The 20,288-nt window shown below is 50.2% G+C and overlaps 1 protein-coding gene and 1 long non-coding RNA gene across 6 annotated transcripts in view; one reads left to right on the plus strand and one right to left on the minus strand.

Moving 5' to 3' along the window:
• The window catches only part of LOC105470241 (solute carrier family 41 member 3), a 78,597-nt gene that overhangs the window by 16,162 nt on the left and 42,147 nt on the right, over positions 1–20,288 (plus strand). For 3 of the 5 annotated variants that reach the window (XM_071092322.1, XM_011722036.3, XM_071092323.1), the window contains exon 3: positions 16,697–16,804. The exons of 1 other annotated variant lie outside the window; for it this stretch is intronic. In XM_071092322.1, the coding sequence (XP_070948423.1) occupies positions 16,697–16,804 (108 nt within the window). Of the gene's footprint in view, positions 1–10,610; positions 11,402–16,696; positions 16,805–20,288 lie in introns of those variants that run through there. One more of the 5 variants, XM_011722039.2, reaches the window with a different exon arrangement.
• Positions 9,649–10,906, minus strand: LOC139362036 (uncharacterized). Its single transcript, XR_011620300.1, has 3 exons — positions 10,769–10,906; positions 10,434–10,617; positions 9,649–9,854 (listed from the first exon to the last, which is right to left on the minus strand). It is a non-coding gene; the product is annotated as an uncharacterized lncRNA (long non-coding RNA).

Raw genomic sequence — 20,288 nt, forward strand, 5'->3', positions numbered from 1 at the left:
TCTCTCTTTGGCTTGCAGATGGCTGCCTTCTCTCCGTGTCTTCACGTGATCTTTCCTCTGTGCATGTCTCTGTCCTAATTGCTTAAGAGGACACCCGTCAGATTGAGTTAGGGCCCCCCGTAATGACCTCATTTTAATTTAATTACCTCTTAAAGGCTGTGTCTCTAATTACAGTCTCATTCTGAGGTACTGGGTGCTAGGACTTCAACATATGAATTTTTGCAGGGACATAATTTAGCCTATAACCACTTTAAAAAATGCTGCAGTGAATCATCTTGACATAAATCATTTTATACATCTCTGAATAAATTGGTAGGATAACTTGTTGCGAGTAGAATTACTGGGCAAAGAGCATGTGCGTTTGTGGCTTTAATGGAGATCACCAAATCATTTGTTTAGTGGTGCGGGGTTCCAACCCACAGACCCTGACCCAGCGACAGATGAGACACGTACATTAACCAGATATTTTGCCTGTCAGTTCAGCTAAGGGGCTCTGCTCTGAGTCTGCAGCATGGCCCCATAAACCAGTGGAAGTTCGTATTTATTTACTACAGATTAAATGACAAAGGCTTTGAGTCAGCACACCTGTGGGTAATTAATCTGGTCGCCCTCCACCAGAGAGAGCAGTCCTACAGATGATCAAAGGTTTGTCTTAGAACCACACAAGTAAACAAGCTATTTAGATAAACTCCCCCACATTCCCTTGTTATTTGCCCTTCTGCTATCAACTCAAAGAGGATTAGGCTGCCTTCAGCCAAATCTTTTACTGAAGCTATGCAACACCCCAGCCTTCCAAGAAAGTTTGTGACTATTTCCTATAACTATGTTTATAATTTTTCCCACCACCCTGACTGAGCTCCCACATCATGGTAGAATGTCTTACTTCCTCCACACCACAGGGAAATGCTTGTTCCCAACACTCATCAACACAGGTTTTTTCAACCTTTTTGATCTTTAGTAATCTGCTAGCTGGAAATTGCATTTCATTGTATTTAATTTCTCTCAATGCCTAACAAGTTATCCCAAAACTCACGCATTATATTAAGCATGTGTGTATCCCAATAATACACACATGCTTCATATAATAGCATGTATTATCTCGTGGTTACTGTGGGTAAAGAATCCTGGTGAAGTTTAGCTGGCTTTTCTGCTTCATGGTCTCTTCTGAGGCTGGGGCACCAGCCCAGCTCACTTAGAGGGTGACATTCCTGGAAGATACTGGACTGCGAGCCTTAGTTCCTCATTGCTGTTGCCCAGAGGCCCCCTCAGGTCCTCTCCATGTGGACGTCTCTAGCATGGTGCCCACCTCATCAGGGTACAGTCCAAGACGGAAAAAGAGTCTGCTGGCGAGACAGACATCACTGTCCTCTGTAACCTAGTAATAGAAGTGGCATGGCCTTGCTTCTGTTGGTGAGAATCAGGTCACCAGGTTCAGCCACATTCCAGGGGAAGCAGGTGGCTAAGAGCATCAGTACCAGGAGGTGGTCGGGGGCCTTCCTCAAGGGCTGCTGCCTGCTGTGGTCATTATAGTGTGATCTGTGCTTCTTATTACAAGTGACAGAGTTTGAGGATCTTGGTATTTCTATTTATATTCTTTGCTCATATTTCTATTGAGTATTTTCCTGTTCTCTTATTGACACCTAGGGGCTTTGTATATATTAAGGAAATTGGTTGTTTCATTGTAATGTGAATTATAAATGTTTCCTATGTTTTCCCCATTTATCTTTTGACTTTGCTTTTGGTGGCTTTTTGCTGAGCATTCATTTTTTAAAATGCAGTCTCAGTCATCTTTCTTCTAAGGCTCTGAGTCTATGCCCTCCTTAGAAACAGAAGCTGCTTTTTATACAGGTGCCCATCTGCCCGTGTGCGTGCACAGGGCAGCACATATTAGAGACTAGGTATGCGTTCCCATGAAGAAGAAAAACTCTCTGCTACAAGTCTGCTTTCTTTCCATTGCAAATATGAGAGGTTCAAAGTGGATGTACACAGCTGTCATGCTGGTCTGCATTGGTTTGTTGGCTGGTTAGTGTTCAGTTCGGTGCAAACATTTCAAAATTGGAAGCTTTTCATTACAGTGCTTATATTCAGTTCCTCTATAAAACTCAGACGATTTGGCAACATGTGGTTTATGTGTCAGTTTTCTATTGCTGTGTTCCAAATTACCACAAATTTAGCAGCTTAAAACTGCATGCGGCCGGGCGCGGTGGCTCAAGCCTGTAATCCCAGCACCTTGGGAGGCCGAGACGGGCGGATCACGAGGTCAGGAGATCGAGACCATCCTGGCTAACACAGTGAAACCCCGTCTCCACTAAAAATACAAAAACTTAGCCGGGCGAGGTGGCGGGCGCCTGTAGTCCCAGCTACTCGGGAGGCTGAGGCAGGAGAATGGTGTGAACCCGGGAGGCGGAGCTTGCAGTGAGTTGAGATCCGGCCACTGCACTCCAGCCTGGGTGACAGAGCGAGACTCCGTCTCAAAAAAAAAAAAAAAAAAAAAAAAAAAAAGACTGCATGCATTGATTAGCTCATAGTTCTGTAAGGCAAAGTGCAGGCATGGTGTGGCTGGGATCTCTGCTCAGGGTCTCAACAGCTGAAATCCACATGTTGGCCAGGATGCCTTCTCTTCATGAGGCTCTGGGGAAACATGTACTTCTAAGCGTATTCCTGTCTTCAGAACTCACCTCCTGGTGCTGTGTTCCTCCCTGAGGTTGAAGGACTGCGGTTCCATTTCCTTGCTGGCTGTCAGCCAGGGGCTGCACTTCACTTCTCCAGGCCACTCCTGTGTCTTGCCATGTGGCCCTGCCATCTTCAAAGGCAGCAGTGGAGACACCTCCCTTGGATGAAATCTCTCTCTGACTTCAGGAAGCGCCTGCTCCCTTTAAAGGGTTTACCTGATGAGGCCAAGCTCATCCAAGTTAGTCTTTCTGAAATTCCACCAGGACTCCTCACTGGAATGCGTGGAGCAGGCAGGAGGGCCAGCAGTCTCCAGAAATTGATCCAGTCCTGGGCTCCATGGGTGGGCTGGGATGAGCATTGTGTGCATGTGCTGGGAAGAACGGGGGTCTCCAGGCAGGCTGTGGCCTTACAGAGACATGGAGCAGTCTAGAAAGGCCAGGAGGGCAAGAGGGCTGGCTGGAGGGGCATTCCGTGTGGGCAGAGAGAGAAGACTGGGAGTGCAAGAGGAGGTGAGGGCAGCCTGTTTTGATTGCCTCCTCTTTACTCTGCTGGTGAGGATGCAGGGGTCCTGCCCTAGGGTTATGGGGATGGTGGACACTCAACACCTGACTCTGAACAGGTGGGGACCACGGCGATTTGTCAGTCCTCATACCGATCACACAGGCAGGAGGACGTTGCACACCTTGTAGGGCCACTCGGGAGCAGAGTGAGCCAGCAGGGGATGTGGGGGGCAAGATTTGTCATAACAAGAGCGTGGGAAACCCGCCCTCCATTCCTGACTATTTGCGTAATTCCACAGGCTGGCAGAAACTGACGCAGGCTCCTCAGGGATGTGGAGGGACAGTTCCTGCCCTGAGATAAGGAGGCTCTTGGGCTGGGAACCTTGTCCATAGGAGCAGAATCAGGAGGGGAACGCACCACTCACAGCATCTTTGCTTTCTCCAGGTGTCGAGGCAGCACTTCGGAGTTTTAGGCCTTACCCCACCATTGACCCCTTGATGCCTTGATGCCAGCTTAAGCCTTGATGGTGACTGAGACTTCCAGGGAATAGAAGAGCCTCTCCAGGAAGCAGCGTAGACCCTTGGCCAGGAGAGAGAGTGCCATGTGGTGCCCTTGAAAAGTGAAAAGTGTCTGCTTTGTGTCCAGGAAGGAATTTGGTGGCCTGGGTATGGGGAGTGTGTGTCCCCGGGGCAGGGAGGGGGGATTGGATCCAGCTTAATCAGTGCCTGTGACAGTGGTGACACCCAGTGGAGGTCCCTTTGCCACCTGTCACTTCATCAGAGTTCTTTGAGGGGCCCATGTGCCTCCTGCTAACCCTGGCTGCCTGTGGCCCACCCGGGAAGTAGGGGCTCCACTGGGTGCTTCCTGCAGAGTTGGTGCTCTGTATTTCAAGAAGGAAATGAGGGCCTTGGCCACCGTCGCCATGCCTGAACCTTAGAGAGGATCAGGAGTGACTGTCTGAGGCCTTGTGTGTGGCTGTAGTGTATGTGTAGACATTTGTTACCCTGTTCTATATTGTGTGTGTCACTGAGGCAGGAAATTCCCAGAGCTCTGTACCCCCAAGTGGGGCAGCTTCGAGGCCCTGGGCCAAGAGCCTGTGCACAGGGGCAGAGGGAGCGCCAGCAGGCCAGGGTGCCCATGCTGTTGCTTGCCTGATGCTTGGCCACTGTGCTGACCCTTGGAGGTTTACTCCTTCTCAGGGACTTCCTGGTTAAGATGGGAAGCAGCAGCCTTCCCCTGAGCTCCCTCACATATATTACATGGCAGCACCCTCCGTGAAGCCTATAGCTCCCACCATGAATGGCCAGCCCATCTCAAGGGCCTTGGGTAGTCAAGGGGCCCAGGGAGGGGTGACTTCTCTGGCACCATGGCATCTGGCAAAGGACTGAGGACAGGGGAGACCACCCCTCCTGCAGGTGGCATATGCCAGAGGGCCCAGGTTTGGCTCCATTCTATTTTTAAGGAGACCTCAGTAGCTGTACTGAGCTTGGGGGTGCCACCTGTGAAGGCATAATGGGTAGTGGGAATGGAGGGTCACAGGCACAGCGTCCGTGAGAACCTGTGCTTCCAGGAGAGCCCAGCATGTGTCCAGCAGCTGCTCCTCTGATGGTGCACAGTGCAGGGTGGAGGAGAGCATCTCCCTGGATCCACAGCCCCTAGACAACGTATGGCCATCAGCCTGTAGACTCCAGGGCTTGAGGGGAGGTTGCTAATGCCCCTCTCTTCCATGAAGGCGTTTCTGGGGGCACTAATAGGAGTGACTGCTGATTTTAACTTGGGCAGATCCTAGAACCTTTTGTTGGAGTGGCCTGTTTGAGTTGGCTTGCTTTGCAGATGACAGCATAAATGGGCATAAGTAAAATTTGTAGATGAGAAATATGTTGCTTCCAGAACCCAAAAGGAAAGTGGCAAAGGGACCTCCACTGGGTGTCATCACTGTCACAGGCACCCAAAGGTCCGGAACGCAAAAGGAACTAAGAGATGTTGGAGACTTGTATTAATGTTGTGGATGCTGAGAGGGTTAATAGCTCTTTTGTTGCAGTGTTGGGGATGGAATGGCTCTCAGTTTACCAAATAATTTTCAGGTGTTTAACCAAGATGCCAGGCCTCACACCACATGTGGGGTGATGGCCCCCGCTCTCGTTGTGAGTGCCTTTGTGAGTTACTTGTATGCCCTTAATTAGTGAGTCAAAGGAGCCTGGAGGAAGGCATCGTCAGTGTAATGTAACTGTGTTCCTGAGAAAGGCAGATGCAGGGGAGACCTTGGCCACATGACTGTGTGTGATGGCAGAGCTGTGGAGGTCCCCATGGGGAGCCTGGAAAAGATATCTAGTGTCCCTTTAGAGGGGAAGGCCAAGTGTGTCTGAGGCTGGTGAAATAGACACTGAAGAGAATGTATTAACCAAGTCTATAGCAGCAAAGTACCAGTTGATTTGGATGGAGTCAGTGATTTCTATAACATTCGGTGTTGGATGTGGGGTCTGAATGGACAGGGTCACGGCGTTAAGGTGGTGGTAATCCACCAGGAGGCACCCTTTCGTTTTCTCCAGGTTTAGGAATGAGCCAAATTGCCCCATGTAAAGGAGAAGCAGGGGGATTGACGTACCCTGTTTAAGTCTTGCATAATAAGTTTCCCTCCTTGAAGGTCCTGTTGTAATTTGCATTGGATGGTATTAACTGTTTTAATGGGGAGCAGGGGAGGGTCTGTGGGGTCTCATCTTGTCAAGCCAATTTGTAAGTCAGACCAGGTGGCAGGAGTGCCAGGGAGCACCTGCCAGACTCACACCAGCCTTTAGTCAGTTAATGGTAGTTCTCGTCATGGGGGCAAAAACAGCCCTTTAGGGTGGGAGGAGATGACAGAGCCCGAGAGAGATAGCAACTGGCAGTTGCATCCCAGCTGACTGTTAGGGCTTGTTAGCAAGCAAAGAGCAGGCAGGGAGAGCTGGCCAGGTGTCCTCAGTCACGGTGGGCCCATCTGTTCGTGAGCCAGTTATGGTCACCTCCTCTTCACCTCGTTGGTGAGGGAGGGGGGGTCTCACCCTTGGGTTAAGGGTATGGTGGACCCTTGACACCTAGCCCTGGGCAAGTGAGGACCACAGCAGTTCGTTCATTCATTCATTCATTCATTCACTCATTCAGGCAGCATATACTGTGTACCTGTGCCAGGCAGACAGCCCTGCCCTCATGCCGCTCACACAGCAGGCGCTGGGGTCAATGTTGATAGCAGTGAGGGCTGTGTGCTCCAGCAAATGGTGGGAGTGGCCCTGTGGAGGGAGGCCAAGAAGATCCCCTTTCCCCAGGAGGAGGTGTTGCAGGGGAGGCAAGAGAGCTGCTTGGAGACAGTGCGTGAGCAGGCCAGCCTGGCAGGGGGTGGCCAAGTCTTTCATCTTCACCCGTGGGTGGTTTCTGCCAGTCGAGATCAGAAGCAGAAAATAAAGAAGAACCTTAAGAGTTATTTAAAATTTAATTGACCTGATCTGTGAGATCTGAACAAGATGGGGGAAGAATTCATGTAAGAATGACCGTCTGGCTGAGAACCTGCCGAGGGTCAGGGTGACCCTGAGAAATGAATTGGATGCTGTGTTGGAAACTGCTCCTGGTAAACAGGCAGTTCCTGCTGCAGCATCAGAAATGTACTCCAGAGCCCCTGCCCACGCTGTGTGGACCCTCCCCTAAAAACACACCCCAGTAAGAACGAGGCGGTGGGCAGAGATCAGTGGTCCTCAGTGTTCTGATCCTGTGGTCTTCATGGGGTCTGGGCGGCCTGTTGCAGAAGCCCCTCAGGTGGTCCTGGTACCCTGATGGGTGAGCACCACTGATCTTGTGCCACTTGCTCATGCTGTGGGCTGTGGGGTGGACTGGAGGCCCAGAGGTCACACAGAAACTGCCGGACTCAGCTTCCACCTGGTGCTCCATGTAGCTGGAATCTAGTTCAAGCTCTCAGATTTTTCTGCTGTGCTACTGAGCTATTTTTAAAACCACACTCTTTATTTTCTGGATTATAACTCAGTGAGCTGTGTTGACATGTTTTGTTCTCAGGTTTTCACAGGAAAGTCGTTTTTCTTATATAATTACATTATTTGCTTTTGATGACAGTTTTTCTTGATTTATAAAAGGAAATAATCACAATTGTCAGAATAGACAGAAAATTATAAAATAAAGATTACTTATGAACCCACCACCCAAAGGCAACTACTGTTAGCATTTTGGTATATATCCTTCTGAATGTTTCACAGTGCATGCACGTGTGTGTGTGTGTGTGTGTATCTTTCTCACTCAATTTTTTTTTTTTTTTGAGACAGAGTTTCGCTCCTGTTTTCCAGGCTGGAGTACAATGGCATGGTCTCAGCTTACCGCAACCTCTGCCTCATGGGTTCAAGCAATTCTGGTGCCTCAGCCTCCCGAGTTGCTGGGATTACAGGCATGCGCCACCATGCCCAGCTAATTTTTGTATTACTAGTAAAGATGAGGTTTCTCCATGTTGGTCAAGCTGGTCTCGAACTCCTGACCTCAGGTGATCTGCCCGCCTCGGCCTCCCAAAGTGCTGGGATTACAGGCGTGAGCCACTGCACCTGGTCTCTCGCTCAATTTTTAAACAGATTTGAGAAACATTTTTGTAGTGTTTTGTAACTTACTTGATCAGACACCACTTTCTGTATGAGAGTATGCAAATAGTTGTTTATTTCTACATCTCCTGTGCTGATGAGGATGGTTCCAGGATTCACTGTGTATGATTATAAGTTGTGCGATGATGTTCGACCATGTCCAAAACTGTGGCGACACTGAGAGGTACTGACACCTGAAGGAAGTGATCACCTGTCTGGGGTCTTTTCAGCTGTGTGCCTTGGGAATGTGCATCCCACAACAGACCTTGAGCAGCCAGAGAAACTAGGCCAGCCTAGAGGACTCTGTCTTTAACCAGGTGATGCCTTTAAACCAGTAACCTTCTGCAACACTTCTCCAGAATCAGGCCATTTCTCTCTGCCTCCTGCCGGTTCAATCTCCTGTTTGAATAAGCTGATCCTAACCATGGATGACGGACAGTGATGGGGTTGGCAGGCAGGAGTGGCAGCTCAGAAGCTGAGGGTCTTGGCCTGCCTTTGACACTAACTTGCTGTGTGATCTTGGGAAAACTGTTCATTTTCTTTGTTTGCAAAACAGAATGCTGTAGTTCCTGTGAACATCCCAGGGCTGTTGTGAAAATGATAGAATGTGAGAGAGCTCTGAGAATTACAGACTGCTGTACAAGGGAACAAACGGGCATTCCTTCATTCATTTACAGTGACTGAGTGCGTGTGGCCAAGTCTGCTCTGTGCCCTCGTTATGCCCTGGGTTTCCTTCAGAGCATTTGTCACAGATCATCATTTCTTTCTCTTTTTTTTTGACTATCTGATAACCTGTGTTTGTTCTGCTCACAGTGTACCCTGGCATTTAGGGTAGAGGCTGGCAAATTCTAGTCCGTAAGTACTGATCTGTGGAGTGGAGCCATGGAGAATCCCCAAGATTGCAGCAGTGAGAAGGGCTCTGTTCTCAGGAAGGGTGCGTGCCAGGGAGGGAGAGCAGATACACCTGCATTTCATGCTTCTGTTATGCAAAAGTGGGACCTGTCTTCAGAGAGGTTCAGAGAGTACATTGGGAATTCTGGGGAAATAGCTGTTAGGCTCTGGCTGAGAGGAGGTGCCTCAGCTGGCCACAAGGCCTAGCAATGTTTGGCCTGGGTGATGTGTCGGCCCGCAGCAGAGGGGAGGAGCATGGGCATGGCCCCCATGAGGGTCGTGAGAAGTTCCCTCTGCCGCTGCAGCACATGACCGTGTACTAGAAAGAAGGAGGATCACGTGGATGTGTCTTTCCAGATTGCAAGGGGTCCAGATGTCCCTTTCTCAGGCAGTGTGTTGACTGCCATGGAGGATGTGCAAGCAAGCGCCATCCTCGTAGTGCCCCTGTGGGTTGTGTCTGTGAAGAGCAGACACACTGGTTTTGTGGGGAGGCAGGTTAGAGGGACAAAGGGCCGTGGCGAAGGCAGCGTCTGTGGGCGGGAGTGGGGGACAGCTGTGGGAGAGGTACGGGCACATGCAGAGTGAATGTGGGACTGAGGTGGTCGGGGCTCAGAGTGAGGCTTGCATTTCTGGCAGAACCTTTCCTTGAGGCAGGCCACTTGGGAGAGGCAGGCTTGGAAGTGGCAGTCCTGAGAGACTGGCAGAGTGAGACACGTGCTCATCCCTACCAGGGCTTAGGTATATGGTCTGAAAGCTCGGAGGAGAGGTCTGGGCTGTGAGAAGTTTGGGAGTTGCTACATCTGAAATAGCGAGATCACGGGAAGAGATTCCCCAAATGCAGTTAACTATGGCTACATAACAAAGGACACCAAAGCTTAGCAGTTTGTTTAAAGCCAATTATTGTTTGATGCGGAATCCACAGGTTGGGCAGGGCCTGGTGAGAAGAACCTCCTGCTCTGCCCTGTGGCTGCTGGGCCAGCCCAAGATGGCGCACTCGTGTGCAAGACTGGGCTGTGGGCAAGACCCTGGCTTACGGCCTCTACCTGTGACCATGTGGTCTTCCTCACAGCAGAGTAACTGGGAGCATGAGCAGCCCAAGAGATAGGACATAGAAGTTGTCGGTTTCTTAAGATCCACGCCCAGAAACTGCCACAGCGTCTCTTCCACTTTGTTCTCTCGGTTAAGCTGTGGGGACAAAGGGGAGAGGGGGGCAGAAACTCTAGCTCTCAGTGGGAATTGTGCTGGAGTTTAGGGCCCATTATGCATTGGTCCTACAAGGGGCTTGAAAATATCTGTTGAATGAATGACTAAATGAAGGGTGTGCGCAAAGACGCAGTGCAAGGAATATTGGGGGCACGAGGGGAACAGGTGCTGGAGAAATTCATCTGGAGTTCGGTTGCAGGGAGGCCAGTAGGATCCACACTGGGGAGGGCAGTGGACTCCAGGCTGGGGTCCGCACGTGAGTCCGGGACAGGCTTTCCGACGGGAGAACCAGATAAGGTGCCCACTAGGGTGACAGTTTAGGGATGGGAGTGGAAGTGAGGCCTAGACCTGACCGCAGCCCTGGGTTCAGCCGATGTGAGTCTGACCCCCAGCTTCGGGCTTCTGCCTGCCCCAGCCTGCCCTCAGGCCTGAACATTCTGTTCCTGGTGCCTGTGGAATGCACAGAGGACACACCCAACAACAGAACCCCAGGAGTCAGAGGTGGCTTCCCAGCCCCTTCTCCTTCTCTGTGTGAGGTGGGGTCAGCAGGGCCAGTCTCACCTTTGTAGCTGAAGAAAGTGAGGTCACTTTGGAAGCATTTTTATGAGTCTTCCAGGCCATGGAGGGAGAATAGGACTGCGTTTTTTTCTGTGAACACAGCTTCCTGTGGCCATGAACCCCCTGGCTGGACACAACTCGAGATGACCCAGGGCGTGGCTTTCTGCTCGGAGATCCACAGACTGGCCTTGAGGAATAAAACTTGAGGTCTGCAGAGCTGGCCCAAGGAGGCAGTCCCTCTGTGCTGATATCTCCCCAGGCCTCCTCTGCCAGGAGGGGAACAGCCCAGGACACTTGTACAGGGCGAGGTGGCAGCAGACCTCTGTGTGGGCACTCACCAAGGCCAGGCCCCACGTACACTCCAGCTCTGTCCAGCCCAAGCCAGTATGGACTGGCCTGCTGGGCTGCTGATTGCTGTCAAGGGCGGTGCGAAGGGACCATGAGCCTCCATGGCAGGCCAGCAGAGGGAGGTCCCGGCGGACACACAGCCACTGTCTGAGGAGAGCCTGACCTTCAGAGAGGGACAGCAGGGCCTGGCAGAGTCTCCGTAATGAGGCCCTGAGTCACACTGGCCTTTGTTCCTCACTCATCTGTGCTGGCCCTCGGCCAAGGGGCTGTTGGGGAGCTTTCTGCAGGCGCACAGCACCTGGTGACTGGGAAGCTTCTGTTTGTGTGAACTTCTTGGGAACAGTGTCCTGGTGTGGGCCAGGAGGAGAGGACTGGAGCACCCCCGGCTCCGACTTCGTGCTCCTGGGATCGTGTTGCATTGCCTGGCCATGGTGGTCACCCAGCTGAATCTGGAGTTTTGCTTTCGGGGCAAGAAGCTGCGAGGCTTCAGCTGTGAGCTCACCCGGTCCCCACATGGGGTCTTGCCTGAGTCTTTCTTCACCATCATGTGCCAGGTCGTGGTGCCCATTCTGCTGTCCGGCTTGTGCATGATGGCGGCCGGCCTGGTGATGAACACCGTTCAAGTGCGTACTGGGTGTCTGGGCAATCAGGGGTGGGAGACACACTGACCGGGTCTCCTGGCACCACAGACAGGGCAGGCTGGATTCATAAGGGGCCTCCAGAGTGGGACAGCAGCCCTGAACCTGCCCTTGCCGCTTGGGTGTCCCGGGTGTCAGTGAGGCTGTCAGGAGGGACCTCCAACACTGAGACCTCAGCGTTGGAGATTCGCAGAATGATGGAGGTTTGTTAGAACCTTAGCCTACGTGTGCCTCCTCAGCCCAAGGAGCTCAAACCACCTTCCTCCCAGTGCATGTGGGTTCACGAGGCAGAGTCTGCCACTCACCAGTGGAGGGGATTTTTAGTCACACTGTTCTGCCTTGATTTCCCCATCTGTAAAATGGGGATAATGAAAGCCCCAACCTCACAGAATTGTGAGGACCAGATCACTGAGTCTGTGTGCTGTGGTCCCTGTAGGGTGGGGGCATGACCGCTGCAGGCAGAGCTGCGGCATGCCCAGCCCTCAGCATCCTGGTGTGGCCCCTGGTGAAAAAGGACAAGGTTTGGAGCCCGAGAGTGCAGGGGGGAGGGCCACGGCGGTCTCCCTGCAGTGGAGGCATGTGCTGAGGGAGATTCGCTCATCACAATCTGTGTCTCCCCTAGCTTGGTTCAGGCAGCGTGTTGGAATCATTGAGAGGTTTGTGCTATCTGTCAGCTGAAGCATTTCGTAGAGTCAGTTTAGAAAAATTAGAAAATATGCCCAAGCAATGGAGGCAGGCTGTCCCCTCATCTCTATCACTGCTGCTGTGGACCTTTCAAGACAATTTTCTATGTACATATAAAGATATACATATATGGTTTATACTATGCAGTTTTGCTTTTTTTTTATTTTATTTTTTTTTTTTGAGATGGAGTCTTGCCCTGTCGCCCAAGCTGGAATGCAATGGCGCAATCTCAGCTCACTGCAACCTCTGCCTCCTGGGTTCAGGTGATTCTCCTGCCTCAGTTCCCAAGTAGCTGGGATTACAGGCGCCCACCACCATGCCCAGCTAATTTTTTTTGGATTTTTAGTAGAGATGGGGTGTCACCATGTTGGCCAGGCTGGTCTCGAACTCCTGACCTCGTGATCCACCCACCTCAACCTCCCAAAGTGCTGGGATTACAGGCGTGAGCCACCGTGCCTGGCCCGCAGTTTTGCTTTTTAATCTGTAAATGTAAATTTAAAATTTCAACCCACGAGGACACCCCAAATAGTGTTTCATGTTCCTGAGTGTACGCAGCACCTCCTTCCTTATGGCGACTCAGCGTCTGTCTGTGTCCCGGCTCCAAGTTGGAGAGGGGCAGCCTGTACCCACCAGGCCACCCAGGCTCCTAATGTGAGCTCACGATACCTCCCAGGCAGCTTCTGCTTGCTCATCTCAGTTGATGGGACACTCATCCCCTTTTGGGACTAGGGTGGCCTCTTGCATCCTGGCCAGCCCCCCATTAGAAAGCCTGTGTTTCTGTGGGCTTGCAACCTGAATACCCACTTCTTCCCCCAGTAGCCTCACCCTAGAGCTGTGCTTATCGCTTCTTCCCTGAGACCACCCAATTGATGCTGGGGAGAGAGACTGTCAGGCATTCCGGAGGGCTGGGCAGGGAGTGGAGGCCACAAGCAGGTGTTTGCCTTGAAGGAAGAGGGAGCAGTCATTCTTCTTAGAGGTCAGGGGATCTGCAGAGGAGCAGGACAATTTGATTTGGACTTTAAAGGTAATGTAGCAATTTCCAGGATGCCCTGAAAAGACGTGAACATTCCAAGCAGAGGGATTTATGTGCAAAGATATGGGCGAACGATAGTGTGCATTTGTGGAGAGTGAGGGACGGGGTGGCTGCTGTCATGGGGAAAGGGACGCTGGGCAGGAATGAGGAGCTCTGTCTGCTCTGCTCAGAGGGTGTGCTGTGCACTGAGTGCAGCAGGTGTTTGCTTTATGTTAAAACGAGTGTCTTGCTGGTTTTATTGAAGGGTAGCATAGACACGCAGGAGAGCACACAATTCCTGTGTGCGTCTGCATGGACCACCTCAAGGTACAGGGGCCGTCGCAGCCCCACCTGGGGCATCCTCAGCAGAGCCCCAGCAGAGTCCTCTGCTCAGCCGTCTCAGCCCCACCTCTGACTCCAGCGCTGTGGGTTTGCATTGACTGTTCTTATCATGTGCTTGTGTGTCTTTGGGGTTCATAGGACTTATGTGTTATGTATACTCAGGAGAGGAGTTGGCAGTGAAGGGTTACAGGTGGCTGAGTGATGGGGTCATACTTGTGCCACAAAACTCACCCCAGGCAGTGGTGTCAAAGATGACCCCGAGGGTGAGGCTGGAGGAGCAGGGAAGAGCTGGGGGACTGTGGGCAGAGTTCAGAGCCCCTGGAGTGCAAGAATCATTATTTCTGATGATTTCAGCCTCCCCAGTGACTGATATAGGCATCTTTAAAGTGTTGCTGGAGAGGGCGGTGGCAGAATTTAAAACTTGTGAAGACTTGAATGTCAGATTGGAGAAAAGAAGGCGTTGAATCCTGGCTGGCAGAGCAGGAAGGACACGGGTGGCGAGGAGAAGTTTGGAGATTTGGGATTTGAGGTGCTTGTGGGGTGTTCAACCAGAGTTGGATGGGCAGATCTTATGCTCACAGAGACTTCTGAGCCATAGACATTGGGGGGCACCTGCGCAAGCCCAGGGTGTCAGTCAGTGTATTTGCTGTTGGCTACAGGTAACAGGAAACCTAACTCAAAGGGACTTTAAAAATAAAGACACTTATTATCTCTGTAAAGAAGTCTAGAGATAGGACAGAATTGGTTAATTACTGGATTAACTGTGTCACCCAGCATTTTTTCACTTTACATTTGTATTAGTTTGCTAGGACTGCCATAAAAAAATACCACAGAGCAGGTAGCTTAAACAACAGAAACTGATTTTTTTCCACAATTCCAGAGGCCAGAAGTCTGAGATGAAAGTGTTGGCAAGGTTGGTTTTTGAGCTTTGCAGATGGCCCTGTGTCTTCACATGGTCTCCCCTCTGTACGTGTCTAGGTCCAAATTTCCTCCTCTAATGAGGATGCCACTCATACTGGGCTAGGACCCACCCTCATGACTGCGTTTCAACTTAATTATCTCATTAAAGACAGTCTCTCCAAATACAGTCATGTTTTGGTACTAGGCATGAGGACTTCACCATATGAATTTTGGGGGACACAGTTCAGCCAGTGTCCGTAGACTTTGGTCCCATTACAGTTGTGTGATACCCAATGTGACCAAACAGGACTTCTCAGATCTCACTTGACCAGAGTCATAGCAACCACTGGCAAGGAGGATGGGACCACCGTGCATCAGGGTTCAGCTTCCACCCCATCTCCCGCCTAGGCTTCCTGCTGAAAGCCCCGGGAACACGGAGCAGGTGGGGTGGCTGCTGGAAGATAGTGCTGGGTGGGCAGTGGAAGGGTACTTAAGCTGCAGACGGGAGAGGGTGTGGGGAGAAAGGAGAACTGAAGAGAGAGCAGGAAGGAAGGTCAGTATTAACAGGGTCAGGAGGAGGAAGAGGGGCCGAGACTGGGTGGATAGTGAGGTGGGCACAGGACTGGGGGCTGGAGGCTCAGAGGCCAGGGGAGAGGGTGCAGAGCTGTGCCTGTCAGCAGGTGCTTTATCCGTGCGGGGGCCGGGGGACAGTGCCACCCTGCAGGGAGAGCAACAGATGGGGTTTACCCATCAGGAGGCCACCAGGCAAGGTGTCCTCTCACGCCTCAAAGGTGTCCTCACTTCCTTTAGGGAGACAGTGAGAGCCGTAGGGCTGCAGCACTGAGGGTGATGGGTGAGGACAGGCATTTGTTCAAAGGTAGTAGTGCTGGGAGAGCAGGAGGAAGGCTGCTGGGTGGGGCAGGCTGAAAGGAGGGGTTTGCTGTGACTGGGTTGGTGGGTGCCGGGTCTTGGGTATAGGCAGAGAGAGTGCCCATGACCACACTGGGCTCCACAGGGGGCTAGGGAGAGTGTGGGTGGTGGTGCCCGAAGGCCAGCTGGGGAGTACGTGATGGTCTTGGTTCCCCTGCTGAGGACAGAGGCCCACCCTATGGTGGGTGGAGGGGTGTGCAGGCTGAGAGGACAACTGCACAGAGCTGTGGCCAGATGCCACCAGGAGACTGTGAGGCATGGGAGGACACCTTGCCTGGTGACGTTGTTTTCTTCTCAAGTTTTAAGAGAGGGCAAACTCAGGACTCCACCAGAGCTGGAACTGGATTCTGAATTCCACGGCCCGGTAGATAAGGTACAGGAAGAAACTAAACAGTGCTCATCTTCCTTGGTGTGAGAGCAGAAAGGAGTCTTAAAGGGCCTCTGGCCTGATCTCTTCACCTTCACGCCTGGTCAAGCCTGTTGCTGGGCAGCTTGTGGACGATTGTCCAAGTCCCTAGAGGCTGAGTGGGTTTGCACATCTTTACACAGCTCTTGCCTTGTAGGGGAGGGACAGGGCCTAGATCCCAGGCCACCTTTCTCCTTGATGACAAAGCAGGGATTTGTTTCCAGGTCTAGAATTCCAAAACCAGGAGAAGCTTCTAGTGTTAGGCGTCAAAGATCTCTGCAGCAGCCAGACAGGCAAAATAAATCAGTAGGATCAGATGGGGCATTAAAACTGATTTAGGGGAACATCTAATTGCACGTTAAACAGTTAAGAATTGTTTTCACCTCTACCAATAAGTGTTTTCTCTTCCATTTTCCTTGAAGCATGAATCCCTTTCATCTGTCTTTGAAGTTATTGATTTTTCTACATTTAATGGAATAGAGGCATATTCTATGTTTTTAAAAACCCTGAGCCCCACAGGGTGCTCAGTAGCAGCTTGCACGCAGTCCCTGGACCTGGGGGCAGAGGGAGGCAGGGCCTGCATGGCCTGTGTGAAGATCCTGGATCCCCAGTACAGGCAGGGCCCTTCCTCAGCCTGGCCGTCTTGCAGGTGTTTGTGGGCCTCCCCATTCATGAGAAATTCCCCAACGTTCTCGTCCGGGACCGTGCGTGCCTCTGCAGAACACAGTGCAGAGCACATGCAGCAGGGCTGCCACCCGCTGGCCTCCAGCCTGGCCCGGCCCGCAGTGTGCTCACTGCCACTGATGCTGATTCAGTGAACGGCACTAAAAAGGTTTTCACAGCTTCATTTATTTCTGTTTAGTTTAAAGCCATTTAAGAAACAACTTAGTCCTATTTGATCATTTTATAGGGAGTGAAAAGTGACTTGCTGAAGGTTCTCTCAAGAAATTTCCAGAGATTTGCTGACATGTGTGTTTGGCTTATCTCCTTACTCTTTCCCTACCAGCACTGGCCTGTGTTTGTGGAGGTGAAAGACCTTTTGACGTTGGTGCCGCCCCTGGTGGGCTTGAAGGGGAACCTGGAGATGACACTGGCATCCAGACTCTCCACAGCTGTAAGTGGACACTTGGACATTCGAGGCGGCCACAACGTGGGGCAGGCGCGTCCCTACCACCTGGTATCCCCTGGCTCGTGGGCGGTGGGTTGGATTCTCCAAAACAATGGATATTTCTGGGTTTTGTTACCTCATGATGCTGTCCCTGGTCCCTCTCCCAGCCCAGCACCCTGGCTTTCCACTACCAAACTGGATGACTGAGGGATGTGCACAACCCTGCATGCCCCTGTTCCTCCTTTGACCTAAATGTCAGTGGGTGCCATGTGCCCCGAGTCTGCACACCGCCCTCCCACCCACATCCACCCCATCACACATTCACGCAGAAGACACGACAAGCAATGCAGACCTGATGGAGGGTTCCATGGAGGAGACAGGAAGGGTTTGTCACCCAGGTTAACCTTCCTCAGTGGCTTCTACTCCCCAGAATGGCTCCCTGAATGCTTGATCACTGGAGGTGTCTTCTCTGGGCACTTGAACCAACACAGTTTCTAGCTTTGCCAGCTCTTTTCACACCTTCCCAGCTATCCCAGGAGACTGAAGCTTTTTCCCTTCTACTACACAGAATGGTTTCTCCCTTTCTCTGATGCCCATGTGATATCCTGTAGGTGACAAAGACTGTGGCAAGAGGAGGTTGTGGTGTGTTCAAGGAACTGAGAGGACAGCAACATAGCTAGAGAGGAGAGGGCAGATGTGGTGGGGGCAGGGGGCTGCCGAACATGAGGCTGAAGAGATAGGTGAGGTGTGAGTGGCCCAACAGTGGCCCTGAAGATAACCAGGTCCTGGTCTTGGAACCCGTGGATGTTAACTTATAGGGAAGAGGCCTTTGCAGAAGTGACTAAGAGAAGCCCCTTGGGATGGGAGATTGTCGTGGATTATCCATATAGACCCAGTGTAACCACAGGGGTCCTTATAGAGGGGAACAGAGAGACATTTCAGACAGGAGAAAAGGCCATGTGGTGGAAGCAGCATACAAGAGGAAAGATGCTGTGCTCCTGGCTTTGATGACGGAGGAAGTGCCGTGAGCCAAGAGATGGAGCTCTCTGTGCTGGGAAAGAGAAGGAGACAGATTCTCCCCTAGAGCTTCCAGAGAGAGTGAGGTTTTGATTTTGGCCCCATAAGACTCATTTCAGACTCCTGTCCTCCAGAACTGTAAGAGGATGGATTTCTTTTGTTTTAAGCCACTAAGTTTGTTACAACAGCAAGAGGAAACTAACACATGGGGCCATGTGGAGCCTTGTGGGATGTGGAAATGTCTGAGCAGCTAGTAACATGATGCAGGCACACACATGCACACACAACTCGTGTGTATACATGCATATATGTGTGCACAATTGTTTTGGTCAGTGTTTGGGAGGGAAAAAAATATTGATAGTAATCTCCGCCATGGAGGCATTTCAGGTGTTTGTTTCATAGTACTTAACTGCATTTTTTTTTTTTTTTTTGAGGCAGTTTTGCTGTGTCACCCAGGCCGGAGTCCAGTGGCATGATCTTGGCTCACTGCATCCCCTGCCTCCTGGGCTCAAGTGATTCTCATGCCTAAGCCTCCTGAGTAGCTGGATTACAGGTGTGTGCCAGCACACCCGGCCAATTTTTGTATTTTTAGCAGAGGCATGGTTTCACCATGTTGGTCAGGTTGGTCTTGAACTCCTGACCTCAAGTGACCTCCCAAACTGCCGGGATTATATGCATGAGTCACTGTGCCCAGCCCGTAACTGCATTTTAAACACTTCTCTACAATGATCATATCTTAGTGTTTTAATTCTCTTAAAATACGTAAAACACGAGAGGAAGAAAGAACTATTAATGTAATTCTTGAACTCCTGACCTCATGATCCACCTGCCTGGGCCTCCCAAAGTGCTGGGATTACAGGCGTGAGCCACCGTGCCTGGCCATATTAATGTAATTCATTACAACAGTCTCAAAGGAGAATAGACACATTATTATCACAGTAGAACCTTCAAAGGTTTTACTTCTTTTTTTTTTTTTTTTTTTGAGATCCCAGGAGGCAGGGGATGCAGTGAGCCAAGATCATGCCACTGGACTCCGGCCTGGGTGACACAGCAAAACTGTGTCTTGCTCATCGCCCAGGCTGGAGTGCAGTTGTGCAATCTCGGCTCACTGCAAGCTCCGCCTCCTGGGTTCATGCCATTCTCCTGTCTCAGCCTCCCGAATAGCTGGGACTACAGGCGCCCGCCACCTCGCCTGGCTAATTTTTTGTATTTTTAGTAGAGACGGCGTTTCACCATGTTAGCCAGGATGGTCTCGATCTCCTGACCTCATGATCCGCCCGCCTCGGCCTCCCAAAGTCCTGGGATTACAGGTGTGAGCCACCGCGCCCGGCCTCAAAAAGTTTAAAACTCAAAGGTTTTACTTTGTTATTTTTTCAAAAAAATCAGTCTTAAGGTATAAATTGGTAACAATAAAAACAGAGGGTTTAAGTGTGCAGGTCAATGACTTTTGATGAATACATACACCTTTGTAGCTATGACTCTAGTTGAGACACAGAACATCTCCATCTCCCTGGGAAGTTCTTGTCACTGTTGCAGCCCACTCCCCTACTCCATACCGGACCCTCTGATCTACCTTCAATCTCCATCTATTAGTTTTGCCTTCAACTCCCATATGTGACTTACAAAGATACTCTTAGTGCAACTTGAAACAGAAGAATATTTTATTTATGTTGTTCTGTGTATTCTGGCTAGTATAATAAACTAGGAAAAGAAAATAAGAGTCTTAAATATTGGAAAGGAAGACAAAAACTTATGTTATTAGTGATATGCTTACCTTCTTGGAAAATCTAAGCAAATCACTTAGAAAACTGTAAAACAAACAGTAAAGTGGGCCAGTTTCAAAACATCTAAATGAAATAAAATATATACATTAACATACATAAACTTGTCTCTATATACTCCTGTTCACACTGGAAATAGTCGTTTATAAAGTATAATTTAAAAAGAGATTCCCTTCAAACTATTAACCAGTTTTTAAATAGTTTCAGAATAATCCTCAAAACACAATGCGCAAAACCTATACAAATAAACTACAAAGCTTTATAAAGAGAAATAAAAATTTGGAGAGAGGTGAAGTTCCTGAATGGCAAAAGTCAATGTTGTAAAGTTATCAATTCTCTTTCTTTTAGCTTATAAAATTAATACACATTTTTCTAATAACTAGTGATGGTGAGCATGAATGTGCTTATTGGCCATTTGTACGTCTTCTTTGGAAAACTGTCTATTCAAGTCCTTTACTCAGTTTTTAATTAGTTTTCTTGGTTCTGTTGTTGAGTTGTAGTTCCTCATATATTCTGAATATTAATCTCTTATCAGTATATGCTTGGCAAATATTTTCTCCAGTTCTGTAGGATACCTTTTTGCGTTATGTCCTTTAATGCAGAGAAGTTTTTAATTTTCATGTAGTTCATCTATTTTTGCTTTTGTCACCTGTGCTTTTAGTGTCATATCCAAGAAATCATTGCCAAGTCTA

The sequence above is a fragment of the Macaca nemestrina genome, chromosome 2 (assembly GCF_043159975.1).
Source record: "Macaca nemestrina isolate mMacNem1 chromosome 2, mMacNem.hap1, whole genome shotgun sequence".
Classification (NCBI taxonomy): Eukaryota; Metazoa; Chordata; class Mammalia; order Primates; family Cercopithecidae; genus Macaca; species Macaca nemestrina.